Source organism: Chamaea fasciata, unplaced genomic scaffold, assembly GCF_029207755.1.
Source record: "Chamaea fasciata isolate MVZ Bird 193981 ecotype frontalis unplaced genomic scaffold, bChaFas1.0.hap1 SCAF_451, whole genome shotgun sequence".
NCBI lineage: Eukaryota > Metazoa > Chordata > Aves > Passeriformes > Sylviidae > Chamaea > Chamaea fasciata.
The window spans coordinates 24,496-51,192 of record NW_027094536.1 but is presented as its reverse complement, the minus strand read 5'-3'; the positions used below and the strand labels follow the sequence as shown (position 1 = coordinate 51,192).

Below are 26,697 nucleotides of genomic sequence, written 5' to 3'. Positions count from 1 at the left end.
GTCGGTCACTGTCGGTCACTGTCGATCACTGTTGATCACTGTCGGTCACTGGTGGTCACCAATGGTCACTGTCGGTCGCTGTCGGTCACCGTCGGTCACCGATGTCCCCAGTGGTCACTGTCGGTCACTGTCGGTCACTGTCGGTCACTGGTGGTCACCGATGGTCACTGTCGGTCGCTGTCGGTCGCTGTCGGTCACTGTCGGTCACTGTCGGTCACTGTCGGTCACTGTCGGTCACCGATGTCCCCAGTGGTCACTGTCGGTCACTGTCGGTCACCGATGTCCCCAGTGGTCACTGTCGGTCACTGTCGGTCGCTGTCGGTCACTGTCGGTCACCGATGTCCCCAGTGGTCACTGTCGGTCACTGTCGGTCACTGTCGGTCACCGATGTCCCCAGTGGTCACTGTCGGTCGCTGTCGGTCACCGTCGGTCACCGATGTCCCCAGTGGTCACCGCTGGTCACTCCTGTCCCCAGGTGGGCTCCCTACGCCCCGGGCTGGCCCTGGTGTCTCCGGGCGCTGCCCCCGGCCCTGTGCCCGTGGCCGCCCCCGCCCGTGACGTCACCGGACACGACGTCACCGCCGGCGTCCCCAACCACGACGTCACCGGGGCAGAAAACGTCCCAGGGACCGGCGACGTCACGGGAGAAGATGACGTCACAGGACTCGACGACGTCACCGGGACAGATGACGTCAGAGGGGCCGATGACGTCGGAGGAGCAGATGACGTCGGAGGGCTCGATGACGTCACCGGGGCCGCCCCCGGCGCTGTCCCCGACCCTGAGCTTCCCCCTGGCCCACCGGGCACAGCTGGCCGCCCGCGCCGCCGCCGCGTCAGTGACACCCGGGGGACGCCGGGGACACCGGGGGGGCACCGGGGGGGCACCGGGGGGGCACCGGGGGTCACCGAGGGTCACCGAGGGTCATGGAGGGTCATTGAGGGTCGTGGAGGGTCACCAAGGGTCACCGAGGGTCATGGAGGGTCACCAAGGGTCACCGAGGGTCACCAAGGGTCACCGAGGGTCATGGAGGGTCATGGAGGGTCGTGGAGGGTCACCAAGGGTCACCGAGGGTCATGGAGGGGTCATCGAGGGTCACCAAGGGTCACCGAGGGTCATGGAGGGTCACCAAGGGTCACCGAGGGTCACCGAGGGTCATGGAGGGGTCATCGAGGGTCACCAAGGGTCCCCAAGTGTCACCGAGGGTCACCAAGGGTCATTGAGGGTCCCCAAGGGTCACCAGGGGTCATCGAGGGGTCATCAAGGGTCCCCAAGGGTCATGGAGGGTCACCAAGGGTCATTGAGGGTCACTGAGGGTCCCCAAGTGTCACCAAGGGTCCCCAAGGGTCATTGAGGGTCCCCAAGGGTCACCAGGGGTCATCGAGGGGTCATCGAGGGTCCCCAAGGGTCACCAAGGGTCATGGAGGGTCACCAAGGGTCATTGAGGGTCACTGAGGGTCCCCAAGTGTCACCAAGGGTCCCCAAGGGTCACCAGGGGTCATCGAGGGGTCATCGAGGGTCCCCAAGGGTCATGGAGGGTCCCCAAGTGTCCCCAAGGGCCACGGGGGGTCCCAGCCACACCTCACCCATCTCTTTGTCCTTGGATGTCCCCGTGTCCCCGCCCTTCTTGTCCCTTCTCTGTCCCTGATGTCCCCACTGTCCCCAAATGACCCCAATAATGTCCCCAGTGTCCCCACTGTCCCCAAATGACCCCAATAATGTCCCCAGTGTCCCCAGTGTCCCCCCACTGTCCCCAAATGACCCCAATAATGTCCCCAGTGTCCCCAGAATCCCCCCACTGTCCCCAAATGACCCCAATAATGTCCCCAGGGTCCCCAGAATCCCCCCACTGTCCCCAAATGACCCCAATAATGTCCCCAGGGTCCCCAGTGTCCCCAGTGTCCCCAAATGACCCCAATAATGTCCCCAGTGTCCCCCCAGTGTCCCCAAATGACCCCAATAATGTCCCCAGTGTCCCCCCAGTGTCCCCAAATGACCCCAATAATGTCCCCAGTGTCCCCCCAGTGTCCCCAAATGACCCCAATAATGTCCCCAGTGTCCCCCCAGTGTCCCCAAATGACCCCAATAATGTCCCCAGTGTCCCCCCAGTGTCCCCAGATGACCCCAATAATGTCCCCAGTGTCCCCAGTGTCCCCACTGTCCCCAAATGACCCCAATAATGTCCCCAGTGTCCCCAGTGTCCCCCCACTGTCCCCAAATGACCCCAATAATGTCCCCAGTGTCCCCAGTGTCCCCCCAGTGTCCCCGCTGTCCCCTCAGTGTCCCCGCTGTCCCCTCAGGCAGATCCGGATCCGGCTCCGGGGGCTCCGTTCCGGGGGCTCCTGGAGCAGCTTTGGGGACATTCGGGGCGGCGCTGGAGGGACCCGGGACCCCCATCAGCGGTGGGTGACACCCCTGGGGACACCGCGGGGACGGGGGGGACCCTGGGGGGACACTGGGGACATTGGGGGGACATTGAGGGGGACAATGAGGGGGACAGGGGAGGGTCTCAAGAATTCTCGGGGTCCTGGTGATGTCCCCAAGGTGTCCCCAGTGATGTCCCCGTGTCCCCAGGGATGTCCCCAAATGATGTCCCCGTGTCCCCAATGTCCCCAGTGATGTCCCCAGGGATGTCCTCAATGATGTCCCCAATGTCCCCAATGTCCCCAGTGATGTCCCTAGTGATGTCCCCATGTCCCCAATGATGTCCCCGTGTCCCCAGAGTACGTGGTGCGGCACTGGCAGGAGATGTCCCCAGTGTCCCCAATGTCCCCGGTGATGTCCCCAGCGATGTCCCCGTGTCCCCAATGTCCCCGTGTCCCCAGAGTACGTGGTGCGGCACTGGCAGGAGATGTCCCCAGTGTCCCCAGTGATGTCCCCAGTGTCCCCAATGTCCCCGGTGATGTCCCCAGTGATGTCCCCGTGTCCCCAATGTCCCCGTGTCCCCAGAGTACGTGGTGCGGCACTGGCAGGAGATGTCCCCAGTGTCCCCAGTGATGTCCCCGTGTCCCCAGCGATGTCCCCAGTGTCCCCAATGTCCCCAGTGATGTCCCCAGCGATGTCCCCAGTGTCCCCAATGTCCCCAGTGATGTCCCCAGCGATGTCCCCGTGTCCCCAGAGTACGTGGTGCGGCACTGGCAGGACGACGCGTTTTTCGGGGAGCAGTTCCTGAGCGGGGTGAACCCCGTCCTGCTGCGCCGCTGCCCCCGCCTGCCCCCCAACTTCCCCGTCACCGCCCCCATGGTGGCCCCCAGCCTCGGGCCCGGGACGTCCCTGCACAGGGAGATGGAGGTGAGGGGACCCAAAACACCCAAAAAACACCCCAAAAACACCGAAAATAACCCCAAAACAAAAAAAAACAACCCCAAACCACCGAAAATAACCCCAAAACACCCCAAAAACACCGAAAGTAACCCCAAAACAGCCCCAAAACCACCGAAAATAACCCCAAAACCCCAAAAACCCCCAAACCACCGAAAATAACCCCCCAAAAAACCCCAAAACAACCCCAAAACCACCAAAAATAACCCCAAAACCAAAAACCCCCAAAACACCGAAAATAACCCCCCAAAAAACCCGCAAAACCAACCCCAAAACCACCAAAAACACCGAAAATAACCCTAAAACAGCCCGAAAAACAACCCCCCAACAAACTCCGAAACCAACCCCAAAACAACCCCTCAAAAACAACCTCAAAAACCCCAAAACACCCCCAAACACCCCAAAAACACCCTCGAACCCCAAACCGCCCCCAAACCACCCCAAAACAACCCCCAAAGCAACCCCCAAACCCCAAACACCCCCGAAACACCCCGAAAACCCCAAACACCCCAAAACCACCCTGAAAACAACCCCCAAACCACCCCAAAACAACCTCCAAAACACCCCAAAAACAACCTCAAAAACCCCAAAACCACCCCAAAACCAGCCCCAAACCCCAAACACCCCCAAAACACCCCAAAAACCCCAAAACACCCCAAAACACCCAAAAAACACCCTCAAACCCCAAAACACCCCCAAACCACCTCCAAACCACCCCCCAAAACACCCCATGACCCCAAAACACCCCAAAAAACACCCTCAAACGCCAAAACACCCCCAAAACACCCCAAAAACGCCCTAAAACCCCCAAACCACACTAAAAACACCCCCAAACACCCCAAAAACACCCTCGAACCCCAAACCAGCCCAAAACCAGCCCAAAACCAGCCCAAAACCACCCCCAAACCCCAAACGCCCCCAAAACACCCCAAAAACCCCAAACACCCCCAAAACACCCCAAAAACAACCTCAAAAACCCCCAAACCACCCGAGAACACCCTGAAAACAACCCCAAACACCCCAGAAACACCCCAAAACCCAAAAAACACCCTAAAAACACCCTCAAACTCCAAAACACCCCCAAACCACCTCCAAACCACCCCCCAAAACACCCCATGACCCCAAAACACCCCAAAAAACACCCTCAAACGCCAAACACCCCCAAAACACCCCCAAAAATACCCCCAAAACACCCCCAAACCACCCCCAAACCACCCTAAAACCACCCCAAAACACCCCAAAAACACCCCCAAACCACCCCCAAAAAACTCCCAAACCGACCTCAAAACCCCCCAAACCACCCGAGAACACCCTGAAAACAACCCCAAACACCCAAACACCCCAGAAATACCCAAAAAACACCCTAAAAACACCCTCAAACCCCAAAACACCCCAAAACCACCTCCAAACCACCCCCCAAAACACCCCACAACGCCCTAAAACCCCCAAACCACACTAAAAACACCCCCAAACACCCCAAAAACACCCTCGAACCCCAAACCACCCCAAAACCAGCCCAAAACAACCCCCAAAGCAACCCCCAAAACTACCCCCAAACCCCAAACGCCCCCAAAACACCCCAAAAACCCCAAACGCCCCCAAAACACCCCAAAAACAACCTCAAAAAACCCCAAACCACCCGAGAACACCCTGAAAACAACCCCAAACACCCCAGAAACACCCCAAAACCCAAAAAACACCCTAAAAACACCCTCAAACTCCAAAACACCCCCAAACCACCTCCAAACCACCCCCCAAAACACCCCATGACCCCAAAACACCCCAAAAAACACCCTCAAACCCCAAAACACCCCCAAAACACCCCAAAAACGCCCTAAAACCCCCAAACCACACTAAAAAACACCCCCAAACACCCCAAAAACACCCTCGAACCCCAAACCAGCCCAAAACCAGCCCAAAACCAGCTCAAAACCACCCCCAAACCCCAAACGACCCCAAAACACCCCAAAAACCCCAAACGCCCCCAAAACACCCCAAAATCACCCTGAAACCCCCAAAACACCCCAAAACACCCCAAAACCACCCCAAAATCACCCTAAAACCCCCAAAACACCCCAAAAACACCCCCAAACACCCCCAAAACCCCCCAAAACCGACCTCAAAACCCCCCAACCCTCCCAAATCCCAAAATCCTGGGAGGGAAGCGAGGGGCTGGCGCGGACCCCAGGATTGGGGGGGTGGGTCAGGATTTGGGGGTCCCGGGGGTGATGGGGACGGGGGGAGGGGGGGTGTTCCCGTTTTTTGGGGGGGTTTCCCATTTTTTGGGGGTGTCCGGGGAGTTCGGGGGGTTCCACATTTTTTTGGGATGTCCCATTTTTTGTGGTGTCCCATTTTTGGGGGTTTCTCAGGGTTTTCCCATTTTTTGGGGTGTCCCATTTTTTGGGATTGTCCCATTTTTGGGATTGTCCCATTTTTGGGATTGTCCCATTTTTTGTGGTGTCCCATTTTTGGGGGGTGTCCCATTTTTGGGGTGTCCCATTTTTTGGGATTTGTCCCATTTTTGGGGGGTTTCTCAGGGTTTTCCCATTTTTTGTGGTGTCCCATTTTTGGGGGTGTCCCATTTTTGGGGTGTCCCATTTTTGGGATTGTCCCATTTTTGGGATTGTCCCATTTTTTGTGGTGTCCCATTTTTGGGGTGTCCCATTTTTTGGGAGGTGTCCCATTTTTGGGGGGTGTCCCATTTTTGGGGTGTCCCATTTTTTGGGATTTGTCCCATTTTTGGGGGGTTTCTCAGGGTTTTCCCATTTTTTGTGGTGTCCCATTTTTGGGGGTGTCCCATTTTTTGGGGTGTCCCATTTTTGGGATTGTCCCATTTTTGGGATTGTCCCATTTTTTGTGGTGTCCCATTTTTGGGGTGTCCCATTTTTTGTGGTGTCCCATTTTTTGTGGTGTCCCATTTTTTTGGGAGGTGTCCCATTTTTTGGAGTGTCCCATTTTTGGGGGGGTTTCTCAGGTTTTCCCCATTTTTGGGGTGTCCCATTTTTGGAGTGTCCCATTTTTTTGGGGTGTCCCATTTTTTGGGGGGTGTCCCATTTTTTGGGGGGGTTTCTCAGGTTTTCCCCATTTTTGGGGTGTCCGGTGTCTCAGGGTGGGGTCAGGGGGGTCTCCCCATTTTTGGGGTTTCCCTGGGGGGGGGCGTGTTCCATTTCTGGGGGGTGTCTGCGGCGTTCGGAGCGTTCCATTCCCATTTTTTCGGGGGGGAGAGGGGGGGCGGTCTCGTTTTCGGGGCTGTTCCCCCACGTTTTGGGGGGGGCTGTCCATATTTTTTGGGGGGGGGTGTGTCTGATTTTTGGGGTGTCCCCCCCCAGGAGGGTCACGTGTTCCTGGCCGACTACGCCCTGCTGGAGGGGCTCCCCACCGGGACCCTCGGGGGGCACCCCCAGTTCGTGGCCGCCCCCCTGTGCCTGCTGTGGGTCAGTCCCCGCGGCCGCCTGCTGCCCGTGGCCATCCAGGTGTGTCCCCGGCTGTCCCCAGGTGTGCCCAGGTGTCCCCAGGTGTGTCCCCGGGTGTCCCCAGGTGTGCCCCCAGGTGTCCCCAGGTGTCCCCAGGTGTGCCCAGGTGTCCCCTGCTCACCCCCATTGTCCCCTGTCCCTCGTTGTCCCCCACTGACCCCCAGTGACCCCCACTGACCCCTGGTGACCCTCACTGACCCCAGACCCCCCCATTGTCCCCTGACCCCCGGTGACCCCAGGTGACCCCAGGTGACCCCAGGTGACCCCCGCTGACCCCGCTGACCCCGGTGTCCCCGTGTCCCCAGCTGTCCCAGCAGCCCGGGCCCGGCTCCCCTGACCCCTGCTGACCCCAGGTGACCCCGCTGACCCCGCTGACCCCATTGTCCCCATGTCCCCAGCTGTCCCAGCAGCCCGGGCCCGGCTCCCCTGACCCCTGCTGACCCCAGGTGACCCCGCTGACCCCGCTGACCCCATTGTCCCCATGTCCCCAGCTGTCCCAGCAGCCCGGGCCGGGCTCCCCTGACCCCCGGTGACCCCCGCTGACCCCGCTGACCCCGCTGACCCCGGTGTCCCCGTGTCCCCAGCTGTCCCAGCAGCCCGGGCCGGGCTCCCCTGACCCCTGGTGACCCCAGGTGACCCCCGGTGACCCCCGCTGACCCCGCTGACCCCGCTGACCCCGGTGTCCCCGTTGTCCCCAGCTGTCCCAGCAGCCCGGGCCCGGCTCCCCTGACCCCCGGTGACCCCCGCTGACCCCGCTGACCCCGCTGACCCCGGTGTCCCCGTGTCCCCAGCTGTCCCAGCAGCCCGGGCCCGGCTCCCCTGACCCCAGGTGACCCCCGGTGACCCCCGCTGACCCCATTGTCCCCGTGTCCCCAGCTGTCCCAGCAGCCCGGGCCCGGCTCCCCCGTTTTCCTGCCGGGGGGCGCCGGCTGGGCTCTGGCCAAGCTGTGGGTCAGGGCCGCGCACTTCGTCCTGCACGAGGTGGTCACTCACCTGCTGCACGGCCACTTCCTGGCCGAGGCCTTCGCCGTGGCCACGCAGAGGCTGCCCAGCGTCCACCCCGTGCACCAGGTAACCCCGAAAGGTGAAATTTTCGCCCTAAAAAATGAAAAAAAAAAAAAAAAAAAACACACCCCAAAAAACGAAATTCCCGCCCCAAAACCCGCCCCGGGACCCCAAAACACCAACGGGGAGCCCAAAAATGAAATCCCGGCCCCAAAACCTGCCCCGGGACCCCGAAAGGTGAAACCCTCACCCTAAAAAATGAAAAAAAACCACCCAAAAAACACCCAAAAATGAAATTCCCACCCCAAAACCCGCCCTAGGACCCCGAAAGGTGAAATTTTCACCCTAAAAAATGAAAAAAAAACCACCCAAAAAGTGAAATTCCCGCCCCAAAACGGCCCCCAGGACCCCAAAACACCAACGGGGACCCCAAAAATGAAATTCCCGCCCCAAAACCCGCCCCGGGACCCCGAAAGGTGAAATTTTCACCCTAAAAAATGAAAAAAAACCACCCAAAAAGTGAAATTCCCGCCCCAAAAATGGCCCCCAGGATCCCGAAAAATGAAATTCCCGCCCCAAAACGGCCCCTGGGACCCCAAAAACCTGAAATTCCCACCTTAAAATCCCGACCCTGACCCCAAAAGGTGAAATTCCGGCCCCAAAACCACGACTGGGACCCCCCAAAAAATAAAATTCCCACCCCAAAAACCTGCCGGGAGCCCAAAAACCCGACTGGGATCCCAAAAGGTGAAATCATCACCCCAAAACCCGCCCGGGACCCCCCAAAAATGACATTTCCTCTAAAAAAAAATGGAGAAACCCACCCCAAAACCACCCCAAAAATGAAATCCCCGCCCCAAAACCCACCCCGGGACCCCGAAAGGTGAAACCCCCACCCGAAAAAATGAAAAAAAAACCACCCCAAAAACATCCAAAAAATGGAATCAGCACCCGAAAAAACGGCGCCCGGGACCCCGAAAGGTGAAATCGCCGCCTGAAAACCCGACGCCGAGCCCAGAAATGCCCCAAAAATGCCCCAAATGGACCCAAAATGGGCTCCCCAGTGTCCCCAGTGTCCCCAGTGTCCCCAGTGTCCCCAGTGTCCCCATTGTCCCAGTGTCCCCAGTGTCCCCAATGTCCCCGGTGTCCCCAGTGTCCCCAGTGTCCCAGTGTCCCCAGTGTCCCCAGTGTCCCCAGTGTCCCCAGTGTCCCCAATGTCCCCAGTGTCCCCCAGTGTCCCCAATGTCCCCGGTGTCCCCGCTGTCCCCAGTGTCCCCGGTGTCCCCAGTGTCCCCATTGTCCCCAGTGTCCCCAGTGTCCCCCGTGTCCCCCAGTGTCCCCAGTGTCCCCAGTGTCCCCACTGTCCCCAGTGTCCCCAGTGTCCCCAGTGTCCCCAGTGTCCCCGGTGTCCCCAGTGTCCCCATTGTCCCCAGTGTCCCCAGTGTCCCCCGTGTCCCCCAGTGTCCCCATTGTCCCCAGTGTCCCCAGTGTCCCCCGTGTCCCCCAGTGTCCCCAGTGTCCCCAGTGTCCCCATTGTCCCCAGTGTCCCCAGTGTCCCCCGTGTCCCCCAGTGTCCCCAGTGTCCCCAGTGTCCCCAGTGTCCCCATGTCCCCAGCGATGTCCCCGCTGTCCCCAGCTCCTCCTGCCCCACCTGCGCTTCACGTTCCACATCAACATCCTGGCCCGGGAGACGCTGCTCAACCCCGGCGGCATCATCGACCAGGTGAGAGCTGCCACCTGGCACCTGGGTGTCACCGGTGTCACCTGTGTCACCTGGGTGTCACCTGTGTCGTCTGTGTCACACCTGTGTGTCACCTGTGTCACCTCAGTGTCACCTGTGTCGTGTGCGTCACCTGTGTCACCTCCCTGCTGTCACTTGTGTCACCTGTGTGTCACCTCTGTCACCTCTAGTGTCACCTGTTTCACCTGTGTGTCACCTCCCGAGTGTCACCTGTGACACTGAGGGATGTCCCTGTCCCCAGGCCACCTCGGTGGGCCGGGAGGGGACACGGGTGACACTGAGGGATGTCCCTGTCCCCAGGCCACCTCGGTGGGCCGGGAGGGGACACAGGTGACACTGAGGGGTGTCCCTGTCCCCAGGCCACCTCGGTGGGCCGGGAGGGGACGCTGGCGCTGGTGGCCCGGGGGACAGCGGCGCTGACGTACGGCGAGCTCTGTGTCCCCGAGGACGTGGCCGAGCGCGGCGTTGGGGACATCCCCGGCTACCACTACAGGGACGACGCCCTCGAGATATGGGCGGCCATCGAGAGGTGGGGACACTGGGGACAGCGTTGGGGACAGCGGGGACAGCGTTGGGGACAGCGGGGACACAGGGGACACGGGGGACAGTGGGGACAATGGGGACAATGGGGACATTGGGGACATCGGGGACAATTGGATGGGGACAATGGGGACATTGGGGACATCGGGGACAATTGGATGGGGACAATGGGGACACGGGGACACGTGGTGGCCATGTCCCCACGTGTCCCTGGTGTCCCCAATGTCCCCGCGGTGTCACAGCTACGTGGAGGGCGTCGTGTCCCTGTTCTACGGCGGGGACGGTGACGTGGCCGAGGACGAGGAGCTGCAGGGCTGGGTGGGCGAGATCTTCACCTACGGCGTCCTGGGGAACCCCGAGAGCGGTGAGGGACACCGGGGACACACCTGGGACACACCTGGGACACCGGGGACACACCTGGGACACAGGGGACACACCTGGGACACCGGGGACACCGGGGACACACCTGGGGACACACCTGGGACACCGGGGACACACCTGGGACACACCTGGGACACACCTGGGACACCGGGGACACACCTGGGGACACACCTGGGACACCGGGGACACACCTGGGACACACCTGGGGACACACCGGGGACACCGGGGACACACCTGGGGACACCGGGGACACCGGGGACACCGGGGACACACCTGGGGACACCGGGGACACACCTGGGGACACCGGGGACACCGGGGACACACCTGGGGACACACCTGGGGACAGCTGGGACACACCTGGGGACAGGAGGGGACACGAGGGGGACAAGTGGGTGGTGGGTGACAGGGGACACCGGAGGGATGGGGGGGGACACGGACAAGGGGGGGGACATGGTGACACGGTGACATGGAGGGTGACATCGTTGTGGCGGGTGACGTCATTGTCTCCTGTCCCTCTGTCCTCAAACCCGCAATGTCCCCACTGTCCCCAGTGACCCCAGTGACCCCAGTGTCCCCAGTGTCCCCAGTGTCCCCGCTGTCCCCACTGTCCCCAGTGTCCCCAGTGTCCCCAGTGTCCCCATGTCCCCAGTGTCCCCACTGTCCCCACTGTCCCCACTGTCCCCATGCTGTCCCCAGTGTCCCCAGTGTCCCCAGTGTCCCCAGTGTCCCCAGTGATGTCCCCGCTGTCCCCAGGGTTCCCGTCCCGGCTCTCCACCCGCCCGGAGCTCACCAAGTTTCTCACCATGATCATCTTCGTCTGCTCCGCCCGGCACGCCGCCGTCAACAGCGGCCAGGTGACACCTGGGACACCTGGGGACACACCTGGGACACCTGGGGACACACCTGGGACACACCTGGGGACACACCTGGGACACACCTGGGACACCTGGGGACACACCTGGGACACCTGGGGACACCTGGGGACACCTGGGACACACCTGGGACACCTGAGACACACCTGGGGACACCTGGGGACACACCTGGGACACACCTGGGACACACCTGGGGACACACCTGGGACACACCTGGGACACACCTGGGACACCTGGGGACACACCTGGGTACTCACCTGAGCACCTGAGTGACCCCAGTGTCTCCGAGCTGACCCCAGTGACCCCCTGGTGACCCCAGTGACCCCCAGGGACATTCCGAGGTCTCAGGTGACCCCAGTGACCCCCAAGTGACCCCAGTGACTCCCAGGGCTATTTTGGGGTCTCAGGTGACCCCGGTGTCACCCAGGTGACCCCAGCTGACCCCGAGTGACCCCATGGGATCCAGGTGACCCCAGGTGACCCCACGGGACCCGGGGGACCCCCAGCTGACCCCGAGTGACCCCAGTGACCCCGGGCTGACCCCCAGGGATCTTTTGGACCCAGGTGACCCCAGGTGACCCCGGTGGCACCTGAGTGACCCCTGGGGGGACCTGAATGACCCCATAGCACCCCGGTGACCCCAGGTGACCCCGGTGGCACCTGAGTGACCCCAGTGACCCCTGTGGCCCCTGAGTGACCCCATGGGACCCCGGTGACCCCAGTGACCTCCGTGACCCCTGTGGCCCCTGAGTGACCCCATGGGACCCGGGTGACCCCAGTGACCCCCGTGACCCCCAGCTGACCCCGAGTGACCCCATGGAATCCAGGTGACCCCATGGCCCCTGAGGGACCCCACAGGACCCGGGTGACCCCAGTGACCCCTAGCTGACCCCCGGGGACCTTTTGGGCTTGGGGTGACCCCCAGCTGATCCGGGTGACCCCAGTGACCCCGGTGACCCCCGGGTGACCCCATGGCACCTGAGTGACCCCAGGTGACCCGGGTGACCCCAGTGACCCCCGGGTGACCCCGTGGCACCTGAGTGACCCCAGGTGACCCGGGTGACCCCAGTGACCCCCGGGTGACCCCATGGCCCCTGAGTGACCCCAGGTGACCCGGGTGACCCCGGTGACCCCCGGGTGACCCCATGGCACCTGAGTGACCCCAGGTGACCCGGGTGACCCCAGTGACCCCCGGGTGACCCCGTGGCACCTGAGTGACCCCAGGTGACCCCATGGCACCTGAGTGACCCCAGGTGACCCGGGTGACCCCAGTGACCCCCGGGTGACCCCGTGGCACCTGAGTGACCCCAGGTGACCTGGGTGACCCCAGTGACCCCCGGGTGACCCCATGGCACCTGAGTGACCCCAGGTGACCCGGGTGACCCCAGTGACCCCCGGGTGACCCCATGGCACCTGAGTGACCCCAGGTGACCTGGATGACCCCAGTGACCCCCGGGTGACCCCGTGGCACCTGAGTGACCCCGGGTGACCCGGGTGACCCCAGTGACCCCCGGGTGACCCCATGGCACCTGAGTGACCCCACGGGACCCGGGTGACCCCAGCGACCCCTAGCTGACCCCCGGGGACGTTTTGGGCTTGGCGTGACCCCCGGGTGACCCCGCGGCGTCCCCGGTGTCCCCAGTACGACTACGCCGCCTGGATGCCCAACACGCCGGGGACGATGCGGAGGCCGCCCCCGGGCGGGGACGCCGAGGCCACCGAGGAGCTGCTGCTGGGGACACTGCCGTCCCCCGAGGCCACCGGGGCCCTGCTGGCCCTGCTCAGCGTGGTCAGCTACGAGGGCGGGGAGCCGGTGAGGGGACGCCGGGGACACCGGGGGGACACCGGGGGGGACGCTGGGGGGGCTGGGGACACTGGAGGGGACACTGGGAACACTGGGACACTGGGGGGGCTGGGGACACTGGGGGGATTGGGGACACTGGGGGGGACGCTGGGGGGGCTGGGGACACCGGGGGGACACCGGGGGGGACGCTGGGGGGGCTGGGGACACTGGAGGGGACACTGGGAACACTGGGACACTGGGGGGGCTGGGGACACTGGGGGGATTGGGGACACTGGGGGGGACGCTGGGGGGGCTGGGGACACCGGGGGGACACCGGGGGGGACGCTGGGGGGGCTGGGGACACCGGGGGGATTGGGGGGGCTGGGGACACTGGGGGGGACACTGGGGACAATGGGGACATTGGGGGGACACCGGGGGGACACTGGGGACACTGGGGGGACACCGGGGGGGACGCTGGGGGGGCTGGGGACACCGGGGGGACACCAGGGGGACACTGGGGACATTGGGGGGGCTGGGGACACTGGGGGGACTGGGGACACTGGGGACATTGGGGACACTGGGGACAATGGGGGGGACACCGGGGGGGACGCTGGGGGGGCTGGGGACACCGGGGGGACACCGGGGGGGACGCTGGGGGGGCTGGGGACACTGGGGGGATTGGGGACAAAGGGGACATTGGGGGGGCTGGGAACACTGGGGACACTGGGGACATTGGGGACACTGGGGGGGACACTGGGGACACTGGGGGGGCTGGGGACACTGGGGACACTGGGGACATTGGGGACACTGGGGGGGACACTGGGGACACTGGGGGGATTGGGGACACTGGGGACACTGGGGGGGGACACCGGGGGGGACACTGGGGGGGACACTGGGGACACTGGGGACATTGGGGGGGCTGGGGATACTGGGGGGGGACACTGGGGGGGCTGGGGACACTGGGGGGGACACTGGGGACACTGGGGACTCTAGGGACACTGGGGGAATTGGGGACAATGGGGGGTTGGGGACATTGGGGACACTGGGGGGGTTTTGGGGTCACCCTGACGATGTCCCCTGTCCCCTGACACTGTCCCCGCTGTCCCCAGCGTCCCCTGGGCTGTCGCTTCCAGGACCTGCTGTCGGGTCCCGGCCCCGCGCGGCTCCTGGCCGGGTTCCGGCAGCGCCTGGAGCGGATCTCGGAGCGGATCCGGAGCCGGAACCAGCACCTGGAGCTGCCCTACCCCTACCTGGACCCCACCTGTGTCACCGAGAGCATCTCCATCTAGTGTCACCTGTGTCACCTGTGTCACCTGTGTCACCTGTGTCACCTGAGTGTCACCTGTGTGTCACCTGTGTGTCACCTGTGTGTCACCTGTGTGTCACCTGAGTGTCACTGACTGCCCCTCCCCTACCTGGACCCCACCTGTGTCACCGAGAGCATCTCCATCTAGTGTCACCTGTGTCACCTGTGTCACCTGAGTGTCACCTGTGTGTCACCTGTGTGCCGCCTGTGTCACCCGTGTGTCACCTGTGTGTCACCTGTGTCACCTGAGTGTCACCTGAGTGTCACCCGTGTGTCATGTCACCTGTGTGTCACCTGTGTGCCACCTGTGTCACCTGAGTGTCACCTGTGTCACCTGTGTGTCACCTGTGTGTCACCTGAGTGTCACCTGTGTGTCACCTGTGTCACCTGTGTGTCACCTGTGTGCCACCTGTGTCACCTGTCACCTGTGTGTCACCTGACTGTCACCTGTGTGTCACCTGTGTCACCCGAGTGTCACCTGTGTGCCACCTGTGTCACCTGAGTGTCACCTGTGTCACCTGAGTGTCACCTGTGTGCCGCCTGTGTCACCTGAGTGTCACCTGTGTCACCTGAGTGTCACCTGTGTGCCGCCTGTGTCACCTGAGTGTCACCTGTGTGTCACCTGAGTGTCACCTGTGTGCCGCCTGTGTGTCACTGACTGCCCCTCCCCTACCTGGACCCCACCTGTGTCACTGAGAGCATCTCCATCTAGTGTCACCTGTGTCACCTGTGTCACCTGAGTGTCACCCGTGTCACCTGTGTGTCACCTGTGTGCCACCTGTGTCACCTGAGTGTCACCTGTGTGTCACCTGTGTGTCACCTGAGTGTCACCCGTGTGTCACCTGTGTGTCACCCGTGTGTCACCTGAGTGTCACCTGTGTGTCACCAACGCCCTGCCTGCAGGAGAACATCTCCATATGACGTCATCAATGTCACCAAATGTCACCTGTGTGTCACCTGGTGTCCCCAACCCCCCTGAGATGTCCCCAGGTGTGTCCCCAACCCCCCGGACAGTGTCACTCACCTGCCCAGGTGCCCAAATGATGGAAAATCCCCTCCACCCACCCCCCAAAAAAATGAGGGGACCCCAAAATTCTTGGGAAAATCCCAAAAAATGTATTGGGAAAATCCTAAAAAAATTCTTCGGAAAATTCCCCAAGAAATTTCTTGGGAAAATCCTTCCCAAAATTCTTGGGAAAATGACCCAAAAAATTCTAGAGAAAAATACCCCAAATTCTTGAGAAAAATCCCCAAAAATTCTTGGGAAAATCCCAAAAAATTCTTGAGAAAAATCCCTAAAAATTCTTGAGAAAAATCCCAAAAAATCTTGGGAAAATCCCCCAAAATTTCTTGGGAAAATCCCCCCAAAACCTTGAGAAAATCCCCAAAAATTCTAGAGAAAAATCCCTCAAAATTTTGAGAAAAATCCCAAAAATTTCTTGGGAAAATGCCCCCCAAATTCTTGGGAAAATCCCCAAAAATTGTTGAGAAAACTCCCCCAAAATTCTTTGGAAAATCCCCAAAATTTCTTGGGAAAATCCCCCAAAAAATTCTTGAGAAAAATCCCAAAAATTCTTAGGAAAATCCCCCAAAATTCTTGGAAAAACCCCCCAGAAATCTTGTGAAAATCCCCAAAAATTCTAGAGAAAAATCCCAAAAAATTCTTGAGAAAAATCCCAAAAATTCTTGAGAAAAATCCCAAAAATTTCTTGGGAAAATGCCCCCCAAAATTCTTGAGAAAATCCCCCAAAAAATTCTTGAGAAAAATACCCCAAATTCTTGAGAAAAATCCCAAGAAATTCTTGAGAAAAATCCCAAAAAATTCTTGGAAAACCCCCCCAGAAATCTTGGGAAAATCCCCCAAAATTCTTGGGAAAATGCCCCCCCAATTCGGCCACCAGGGGGCAGCAGCGAGCGAGCCAATTAATTGATTAATTTATTAATTGATTAATTAAAAAAGACTAAAAATTAAAAAATCGTTAAAATCCCCATTTCCGCTGTCCGAGCTCAATTTTCAGCTTTTGAACCCAAATCTTCGCGTCCCCAATCCCAAATTTTTTGGTTTTTATCCCAATTTTTGCTCCCCAATCCCAAATTTTTGGGCTTTTAGTCCCAATTTTCTCCTTTCCACTCCCAAATTTTTGGGGTTTGACCCCAATTTTCCAGCCCCCAATCCCGTTTTTTGCTCCCCAATCCCATTTTTTCCTGATTTCATCCCATTTTTCCCTCCCCCAATCCCATTTTTTCCCGTTTTCATCCCATTTTTCCAGCCCCAATCCCATTTTTTTTTTGGTTTTAGCCCCAATTTTCTGCTTTCCAACCCCAAATTTTTGGGTTTCAATCCCATTTTCCCATCCCCAATCCCAATTTTTTCGGCTTTCATCCCAATTTTCCCTCCCCCAATCGTATTTTCCCCTCCCCCATCCCCAATTTTTTTGCGTTTTAATCCCAATTTTCTTTCCCCCATCCCCAATTTTTTTAGTTTTAACCCCAATTTTCCAACCGCCAACCCCAAATATTTTGGTTTTAACCCCATTTTTCGTTCCCCAATCCCATTTTTTTTTTTCCCCGGTTTTCATCCCAATTTTTCCTCCCCAATCCCAAATTTTTTTTTGCTGTTAATCCCAAATTTTCCCTCCCCCGCTCCCATTTTTTTTTTTTTTTCTTCCCTCTGGTTTCCACCCCCATTTTCCCTCCCCCTCGGGGTCACCCCGGGGTCATCCAAACATTCGGCCGGACTTTGGAATTTTGGGAACGTTCCGGAAATTCCCCAAATCCCCCAATTCCCCGCCTCGGATCCTTCCAGGTGAACCCGAATTTCGGCGGCGGAAATTTGGGAACCCCAAAATCCCGGGAATTCGGGGGGGTGAGGATTTGGGGTCAGGCTGGGGGCCCCGGGGGACGTTTGGGGGAAAATTTGGGACATTTTGGGACATTTGGGGACATTTGGGGACATTTGGGGACATTTTGGGGACATTTTGGGGATTTTTGGGAATATTTCAGGACAATTGGGGAAAATTTGAGGACATTTGGGGACATTTTGAGACATTTGGGGACATTTGGGGACATTTGGGGACATTTTGGGACATTTTTGGGATTTTTGGAAACATTTCAGGACAATTGGGGAAAATTTGAGGACATTTGGGGACATTTGGGGACATTTTGGGACATTTTGGGGATTTTTGGGGACATTTGGGGACATTTGGGGACATTTTGGGGACATTTGGGGACATTTGGGGACATTTTGGGACATTTTGGGGACATTTGGGGACATTTTGGGGACATTTTGGGGATTTTTGGGGCATTTTGGGATTTGGGGGAACATTTCGGGACAATTGGGGAAATTTTGGGGACATTTGGGGACATTTGGGGACATTTTTGGGATTTTTGGGAACATTTCAGGACAATTGGGGAAAATTTGGGGACATTTTGGGACATTTTGGAACATTTTGGGACATTTTGAGGACATTTGGGGACGTTTGGGGACATTTTGGGGACATTTTGGGGATTTTTGGGGCATTTTGGGATTTTGGGGAACATTTGGGGCCATTTGGGGCCAGTTTGGGCAAATTTAGGGACGTTTTGGGGTCGTTCCGGACATTTTGGGGACATTTCTCGACCTTTGGGGCCATTTTTGGGACGTTTTGGGGTCTTTTGGGGACATTTTGGGGCCACTTGGGCACATTTAGGGACACTTTGGGACATTTCGGGACATTTTTGAGCCATTTCGGGGCGATTCAGGGATATTTTGAGACTTTTGGGGATGATTTCAGGATATTTCGGGCACATTTCGGGACATTTCGGGACATTTTTGAGCCATTTCGGGATATTTTGAGAATTTTGGGGACGATTTCGGGATATTTTGGGACATTTTGGGGCGATTTCGGGATATTTTGGGACATTTCGGGGCATTTTTGAGCCATTTCGGGATATTTTGAGACTTTTTGGGGATGATTTCAGGATATTTTGGGACATTCTGGAGCAATTTCGGGATATTCCGGGATATTTTGGGACATTTCGGGACATTTTTGAGCCATTTCGGGGCGATTTCGGGATATTTTGAGACTTTTGGGGACGATTTCGGGATATTTCGGGACATTTCGGGACATTTTTGAGCCCTTCCGGGGCGATTTCGGGATATTTCTGGGTAATTCCGGGATATTTTGGGACATTCCTGGGATATTTCGGGCCATTTTGAGGCAATTTCGGGAGTTTTTTGGGCCATTTCGGGGCGATTTTCGGCCATTTCGCGGCCGGCCCCCACCGCGCATGCGCGATCCCGGCGGGCACCGCCAGGGCGCGCTGTGACCGCCCACTCCTCATTTGCATAACCCCGCCCAGGTGGGGGGGCGTAACCGGGGTTGGGGGCGTGGCCAGGAGAACGCGCGGGAAGTTGCCGGAACCCCCCAAGGTTGGGGGGGGGGGCGGATTTTGGGGGGTCCCGGGGGGTTTTTGGGGGTCCCGAGGCGGATTTTGGGGGTCCCGATGGGATTTTGGGGTCCCTGAGGCGGTTTCGGGGATCCCGAGGCGGATTTTGGGGGTGCCGGACCAAATTTTGGGGTCCCTGAGGCGGATTTTGGGGGTCCCGAGGCGGATTTTGGGGGTCCCGAGGCGGATTTTGGGGTCCCTGAGGGGTTTTGGGGGGTCCCGGCAGGAATTTTGGGGGTCCCGAATCCTCCCGTGAGGTTTTTGGGGAGATTTTGGGGGTCCCGGGGGGATTTGGGGGTCCCAGGTGGGGATTTTGGGGGTCCCGGATCTTCCTGTGACGTTTCTGGGGAGATTTTGGGGGGTCCCGGGGGATTTTTGGGGGTCCCGAGGCGGATTTTGGGGTCCCTGAGGCGGTTTCGGGGATCCCGAGGCGGATTTTGGGGCTCCCGGATCCTCCCGTGGAGTTTTTGGGGGTCCCGGCCGGATTTTGGGGGGTCCCGGGGGGTTTTGGGGGGTCCCGATGGGATTTTGGGGGTCTCGGGATGAATTTTGGGGGGCCCGGATCCTCCCTTGAGGTTTTTGGCGAGATTTTGGGGGTCCCGGGTGGAATTTGGGGGATCCCGGGGGATTTTGAGGGTCCTGAGGCGGATTTTTGGGGTCCCCGGGGGAATTTTGGGGGTCCCGAGGGGTTTTTTGGGGCTCCCGGGGCGGATTTTGGGGGTCCCGGGTGGATTTTGGGGGTCCCGGGGTGGATTTTGGGGGTCCCGGCTCTTCCCGTGACGTTTCTGGGGAGATTTTGGGGGTCCCGGGGCGGATTTTGGGGGTCTCGGGGTGGATTTTGGGGGTCCCGGATCCTCCTGTGACGTTTCTGGGGAGATTTTGGGGGTCCCGGGTGGAATTTGAGGGGTCCCGGGAGGATTTTGGGGGTCCTGGGGCGGATTTTTGGGGTCCCCGAGGGAATTTTGGGGGTCCCGGGGTGGATTTTGGGGGTCCCGGGGCGGATTTGGGGGTCCCGGGGTGGATTTTGGGGGTCCCGAATCCTCCCGTGAGGTTTTTGGGGAGATTTTGGGGGTTCCTGGGGCGGATTTTGGGGGAATTTTGGGATTTTTTTGGGGATTTTTGGGGTTCGGGGAAGAATTTTGGGAGTCCTGAGGGGATTTGGGGATTTTTTGGGGATTTTTTGGGGATTTTTGGGATTCACGACCCCCCAAATTTGGGACAGGGAAGAATTTTGAGTGGCCCGGGGTGGAATTTTTGGGATTTTTTTGGGGGATATTTGGGATTTGGGGAAGAATTTTGAAGGTCCCAGGGCGGATTTGGGGGGAATTTTGGGATTTTTGGGGGGTTCGGGACCCCCCAAATTTTGGGACGGAGAAGAATTTTGGGGGAATTCGGGGATTTTTTGGGATTTTTGGGATTCGGGGAAGAATTTTGGGGGCTCCCGGGGTGGAATTTGGGGGGAATTTTGGGGAAATTTCGGGATTTTTTGGGGATTTTTTGGGATTTTTGTGGTTCGGGACGCCCCAAATTTTGGGATTCAGGGAATAATTTGGGGGAATTTCGGGATTTTTTGGGATTGTTGGGGTTCGGGGAAGAATTTTGGGGGCTCCCGGGGGTGGAATTTTGGGGGAATTTTGGGGAAATTTTGGGATTTTTGGGAAAGGGGGGGAAGGGGCCCCAAGGCCACGGGCGATGGCGACATCGATGACGTCATCACCACTGACGTCACCCGCGACCTTCCCACCCCCGAGATCACGTGGGGGGAGGGGCGCCCCTCCCCCACCCCACCCCCCCCGCCCCGGGACGCCCCAAAATTCCCCAAAAAACCCCCCAAATTGTCCAAATTTCCCCGAAATCCCCCAAATCTGGGCTCTCCTCATCCCTGGGACCCTCCCCCAAAATTTTTTGGGGCGTTTCGGGTCAATTCGGGGTCCCGAGGTCCCAAAAATCTCAATTTTGGGTCATTTTGGGGTAAACTTGGGTCACTTTGGGACTCCCAGGGTCACCGAAATCCCAATTTCGGAGGAATTTGGGATTTTTGGGGGAAAATTTGGGCTCCCGCGGTCTCAAAAATCCCAAAATCGCCCGAATTTGCTGATTTTTGGCTGAATTTTGGGTGAATTTGGAGCATTTTGGGGCTCCCAGGGGCAGAAAAATCCCAATTTCGGGCATTTTGGGGTGAATTTGGGGCATTTTGGGTAAATTTGGGACGTTGTGGGTGAATTTGGGTGAATTTTTTGTGAATTTTGGGCAGTTTTGGGTAAATTTGGGGCATTTTGGGTGAATTTTTTGTGGATTTTGGGCATTTTTTGGGTGAATTTGGGGCATTTTGGGTGAATTTGAGCGAATTTGGGGCATTTGGGGTGAATTTTGGGTGAATTTTTTGCGATTTTTGGGCATTTTTTGGTGAATTTGGGGCTTTTGGGGTGAATTTGAGCAAATTTGGGGCATTTTAGGTGAATTTTGGGTGAATTTTAAGCTTTTTTGGGTGAATTTTGGGTGAATTTTTTGTGGATTTGGGGCATTTTTGGGTGAATTTGAGCAAAATTGGGGCATTTTAGGTGACTTTTGGGTGAATTTTGGGTGAATTTGGGACATTTGAGGCGAATTTTGGGTGAATTTTTGTGTGAATTTTGGGCATTTTTAGGCGGATTTGGGGCTTTTTGGGTGAATTCGGGCCATAAACCCCGAATTTTGGGGCGAATTCGGAGCATTTTGGCCCCTCCCGGCTTCTCAAACCCCCCATTTTTGGCCGAATTTGGGGCTTTTTGGCCAAATTCGGCAGATTTTGGATGAATTTGGGGCGTTTTGGGCGAGTTCTCTTTGAATTTCGGGTAAATTTGGGCTCCCGAGGTCACAAAAATCCCAATTTTACCAATTTTGATGCTTTTTTTTTGCTGAATTTGGGGCGTTTTGGGTCATCCTGAGGCCCCCAGGGTGACAAACCCCTGAATTTGGGGCGAATTTCCGGCATTTTGGGGCTCCCAGGCCCTCAAAACCCCCCCAATTTTGGTCGAATTTGGGACATTTTGTGTGAATTTTTTGTAAGTTTGGGGCATTTTTAAACAAATTTGGGGCATTTTCGATGAATTTTGGGTGAATTTGGGGCATTTTGGGTGCGCTCGGGGCAAAAAAACCCGAATTTTCGGGTGAATTTGGGGCGTTTCGACGCCCCCGGGGTGAAAAAAAACCCGAATTTTGGGCAGATTTGGGCTCCCGACCCCCCAAATTTTCCCGAATTTTCTCCTTTTCCAGGTCATTTTGGGCCAATTTTGGAATTTTTTTTTGTTTTGTCCCATCACGGGAGGGGGGCGGGGCGGCGGGGGGCGTGACCACGCGTCAAACCACGCCCCAAACGAGCCACGCCCCCTGTCACGCCCCCTGAGTCACGCTCAGCTTGTCGCTCCCTCTAAGCCACGCCCCTTAAGCCACGCCCCCTAAGCCACGCCCCCGTCTCACCTTTCGCCACGACCCTAACAAGCCACGCCCCCTCTGCTACGCCCCCTAGGAAGCCCCGCCCCCCGCCCCGCCCCCCCGCCCCATTTTGGGCCCCCCCGGGGCCGTTTTTGGGGCAGAATCGGCGAAAAACGCGCGGGAGGTACCCGGGGAACGGGAAAAACCGGGAAAATTCCCGGGAATTCTGGGCGGGCGGGAATTTTGGGGGACCCCCAAAGGATCTTGGGGGGGTTGGGGGAGGGGGGAGCACGTGGGGAGCACGTGGCGGGAAGATTTTGGGGGGAAATTTGGGGGTTTTGGGGGGGATTTTTTAATTTTTTTGGGGATTTTTTCGGATTTTTTTTGGGGGGAAGATTTTGGGGGAAATTTGGGGGATTTTTGGAGGTTTTGGGGGGGTTTCTCTCGGGGGTTCTTTGGGTTTTTTAAAAAAGGTTTTGGGGGAAATTTGGGGATTTTTGGGGATTTTTTTTCTTTTTTTTTTGGGTAATTTTGGATTTTTTTCGAAGATTTTGGGGAAATTTGGGGATTTTTTTGTTTTTTTTCTGTTTTTTTTGGGGGGGGATAATTTCGGATTTTTTTCGAAGATTTTGGAGGAAATTTGGGGAAATTTGGGGATTTTTTGGGATTTTTTTCTGGTATTTTTTGGGTAATTTTGTATTTTTTAAGAAGATTTTGGGGAAATTTGGGGATTTTTTGGGATTTTTTTCTGGGTTTTTTTTTGGGTCATTTTGGATTTTTTTCGAAGATTTTGGGGGAATTTTGAGGCTTTTGGGGTTTTTAGGGGAATTCTGCCAGGTCCCGGGAGTCACAACCCCCAAATTTGGGAGATTTTAGGGAATTTTGGGGGAAATTTGGGAGTTTTTCGGTTTGGGGGAGGGGCGGGTTGGGTTATTTTGGGTTTTTTTAAGAAAGATTTTGGTGAATTTGGGGAGTTTTGGGATTTCCGGGGGAATTTGGGATGGTCCGAACCCCAAATTTGGGAGAATTTGGGGAATTTTAGGGGAATTTGGGGGGAAATTTGGGGCTTTTGGGGTCACTGAGGGTTGGGATGATCCCAAATTTGGGGGATTTGGGGAATTTTGAATTTTGGGGGGAAATTTTGGGGTTTTTAGGGGAATTTTGGGGGTCGCGAGGGTCACAGACCCCAAATTTGGTCAAATTTGGGGGGAAATTTGGGGATTTTTCAGATTTTGGGGCTTTTTTGGGGTTATTTTGGATTTTTTTAGCAGATTTTGGGAGAATTTTGGGGTTTTTAGGGGAATTTCGGGCGGTTCTGGGGGTCAGAGATGCCAAATTTGGGGGAATTTTGGGAATTTTACGGGAATTTTGGGATTTTTTGGGATTTTTTGGGTTTTTTCTCGGTTATTTGGGTTTTTTTTTGGTTATTTTGGGTTTTTAAAGAAGATTTTGGGGGATTTGGGGGAATTTTGGGGGTTTTGGAGGAATTTTAGGGAATTTTGGGGGTTCCCAGGGGTCGGAGACCCCAAATTTGGGGGAATTTTGGGAATTTTTTGGTTTTTTTTCTGAGTTTTTTTGGGGTTATTTTGGATTTTTGAAAAAGATTTTGGGGGATTTGGGGGAAATTTGGGGAAATTTTGGGTTTTTGGGGGAATTTTGGGGGGTCCCGGGGCTCAGACACCCCAAATTTGGGGGAATTTTGTGGATTTTGGGGTGTCCTGGGGGTGTGAGATCCCAAATTTTGGGGGATTTTGGGGCGGTTTCCCCAAATTTTGGGATTCCTCTTTGAAAATTCCCCCAAATTTTGGGGCAATTTCCGTCAAATTTGGAGGTTTTGGGGTCGCCCGGGTGAAATTTCCCCAAATTTTGGGAGTCGAGTCTCGAAATTCTGGATTTTTCCACCGATTTTGGGATTTTCGAAGTCGAATTCCTCCAAATTTTGGGGATTTTTGGGGGAATTTCCTCAAATTTTGGGGCAGTTTTCCCAAATTTGGGGATTTTCCTCAATATTTGGGATTTCCTCCTCAAAAATTCCCCAGATTTTGGGGCGATTTCCCCTTTTTGGGGGATTTTTGAGGCAGAGTTGCTCCAAACTTGGGGGATTTTTGGGTCAATTCCCCCAAATTTCGGGATTTTCTCTGGGATCACCCAAATTTTGGGGATTTCTCCTCAAAAATACCCCAAATTTTGGGGTAATTTCCCCATTTTTTGGGGTTTCTGAGGCAGAATGTCTCCAAATTTTGGGGATTTTTGGTGCAACTTCCTCCAATTTTGGGACAATTTCCCCCCAAAATCGGGATTTCCTTGAATTCCCCCAGATTTTGGGGCGATTTCCCCATTTTTGGGGCTTTCTGAGTGACAATTTCTCCAAATTTTGGGGTTTTTTTGGGTCGATTCCCCCCAATTTTGGGGATTCCTTGGGGATCTCCCCAAATTTTGGGGGATTTGCCTCAAAATTTTTTTGGGGATTTCTGAGGCAAAGCTGCTCCAATTTTTGGGGCGTTTTTTCCCAAATTTTGGGGCCATTTCCCCCCAGATTTCGGGATTTCCTCAATTCCCCCAATTTTTGGGGTCCCCTGGGCAGAATTTCCCCAAATTTCGGGATTTTGGAAGCGGAATTTCTCCGGATTTTCGGGGCGGTTTCCCCGTTTTTTGGGGATTTGCTGAGTCAGAATTTCTCCGAACTTGGGGGATTTTTGGGCCCAAATCCCCCAAATTTCGGGATTTTTCCCCCTAAAATTCCCTAATTTCCCCCTCCCCAGATGCAGCTGCTCCGTTTCTACGTCCGGCCCCAGATCTCCGGGGGGGTCCCGGACCTCGGGGTCCCCTCGGGGTTGGGGCCCCCCCTGAAGGCGGCTCAGGGGGTGGAGCCCCAGGTCACCGAGGTCACCTGCGAGCTCTGCTACTACCTGGGCTGGGCAGGTGAGATTCGGGGCGAATTCCGGCGATTTTGGGCAAATTCGCGGATTTTTTACAAATTTTTTTTTTTAACCTTTTTTTTGTGATTTTTTTTGCATCTTTTGGGGGTTTTTTGGGGATTTTTGGGGTCACCTGGGAGGTCTGAACTCACCTGGGCTGGGCAGGTGAGATTCGGGGCGAATTCCGGCGATTTTGGGCAATTTCGCGGATTTTTTACAATTTTTTTTTTTGCTTTTTTTTGTGACTTTTTTGCAATTTTTTTGCAACTTTTTGAGGTTTTTTTGGGGATTTTTGAGGTCACCTGTGAGGTCTGAACTCACCTGGGCTGGGCAGGTGAGATTCGGGGCGAAATCCGGCGATTTTGGGCAAATTCGCGATTTTTTTTACAATTTTTTGGTTTTGCCTTTTTTTTGTGATTTTTTTGCAATTTTTTTGCAACTTTTTGAGGTTTTTTTGGGGTGATTTTGGGGTCACCTGGGAGGTCGGAACTCACCTGGGCTGGGCAGGTGAGATTTGAGCCGAAATCCGGCGGTTTTGGGCAAATTTGGGCAAATACAGATTTTTTTTTCCTTTTTTTTTTTTTTCCTTTTTTTTGGAGAATTTTTTGGGGTTTTTTGTGAATTTTTTTCGGGATTTTGTGGGATTTTTGTGGGATTTTTGTCATTTTTTTGTGATTTCTGTGGGGCTCTTAATGGGATTTTTAATGGGATTTTTTTCTATTTTTATGAGATTTTTCTTGGGATTTTTGGGATTTTTTTTGCGATTTTTATTGGGATTTTTATTGGGATTTTTTTTCTATTTTAATTGGGGTTTTTATTGGGATTTTTGGGATTTTAAATGAGATTTTTAAGGGGATTTTTGTGGGGTTTTTTTGGGATTTTTAATGAGATTTTTGTCATTTTTTCGTGATTTTTGCAGGGTTTTTAATGGGATTTTTATTGGGATTTTTTTGCTGTTTTTATTGCGATTTTTATTGGGATTTTGGGATTTTTTTGCGATTTTTAAAGGGATTTTTTTGGGATCTCTGTGGGGTTTTAAATGGGATTTTTAATGCGATTTTTGTGGGTTGTTTTTGGGATTTTTATGGGATTTCTGTCGTTCTTTTGTGATTTTTGTGGGGCTTTTAATGGGATTTTTATTGGGATTTTTTTTCTATTTTTATGGGATTTTTAATGGGATTTTTTTGCTGTTTTTATTGGGATTTTTCTTGGGATTTTTTTAGTGGTTTTTAGGGGATTTCTGTGGGGATTTTCAGGGGATTTTTGTGATTTTTAATGGGATTTTTAATGGGATTTTTAATGAGATTTTAAATGAGATTTGTAATGGGATTTTAATGGGATTTTTAAAGGGATTTTTAATTGGATTTTTAATGAGATTTTTAACGGGATTTTTAATGAGATTTTTCATCAGATTTTAATGGGACGTTTAAGGAGATTTTTAATGAGTTTTTAAATGAGATTTTAATGGGATTACTAATGGGATTATTAACGGGGTTTTTAATGCGATTTTTCATGGG

At 55.7% G+C, this 26,697-nt stretch overlaps 1 protein-coding gene and 1 pseudogene across 1 annotated transcript in view; both read left to right on the top strand.

Annotated features, from left to right (window-relative positions):
• Positions 1–722: 722 nt before the first annotated feature.
• Positions 723–14,403, top strand: LOC136305499 (hydroperoxide isomerase ALOXE3-like; annotated as a pseudogene).
• Positions 14,404–17,345: 2,942 nt separating this feature from the next.
• The window catches only part of PFAS (phosphoribosylformylglycinamidine synthase), a gene marked incomplete at its 3' end in the record, with an annotated part of 31,557 nt that continues 22,205 nt past the window's right edge, over positions 17,346–26,697 (top strand). The window contains exons 1-2 of the mRNA XM_066208744.1: positions 17,346–18,831; positions 25,025–25,184. Of these exons, the coding sequence (XP_066064841.1) occupies positions 25,025–25,184 (160 nt within the window). The remainder of the gene's footprint in view (positions 18,832–25,024; positions 25,185–26,697) is intronic.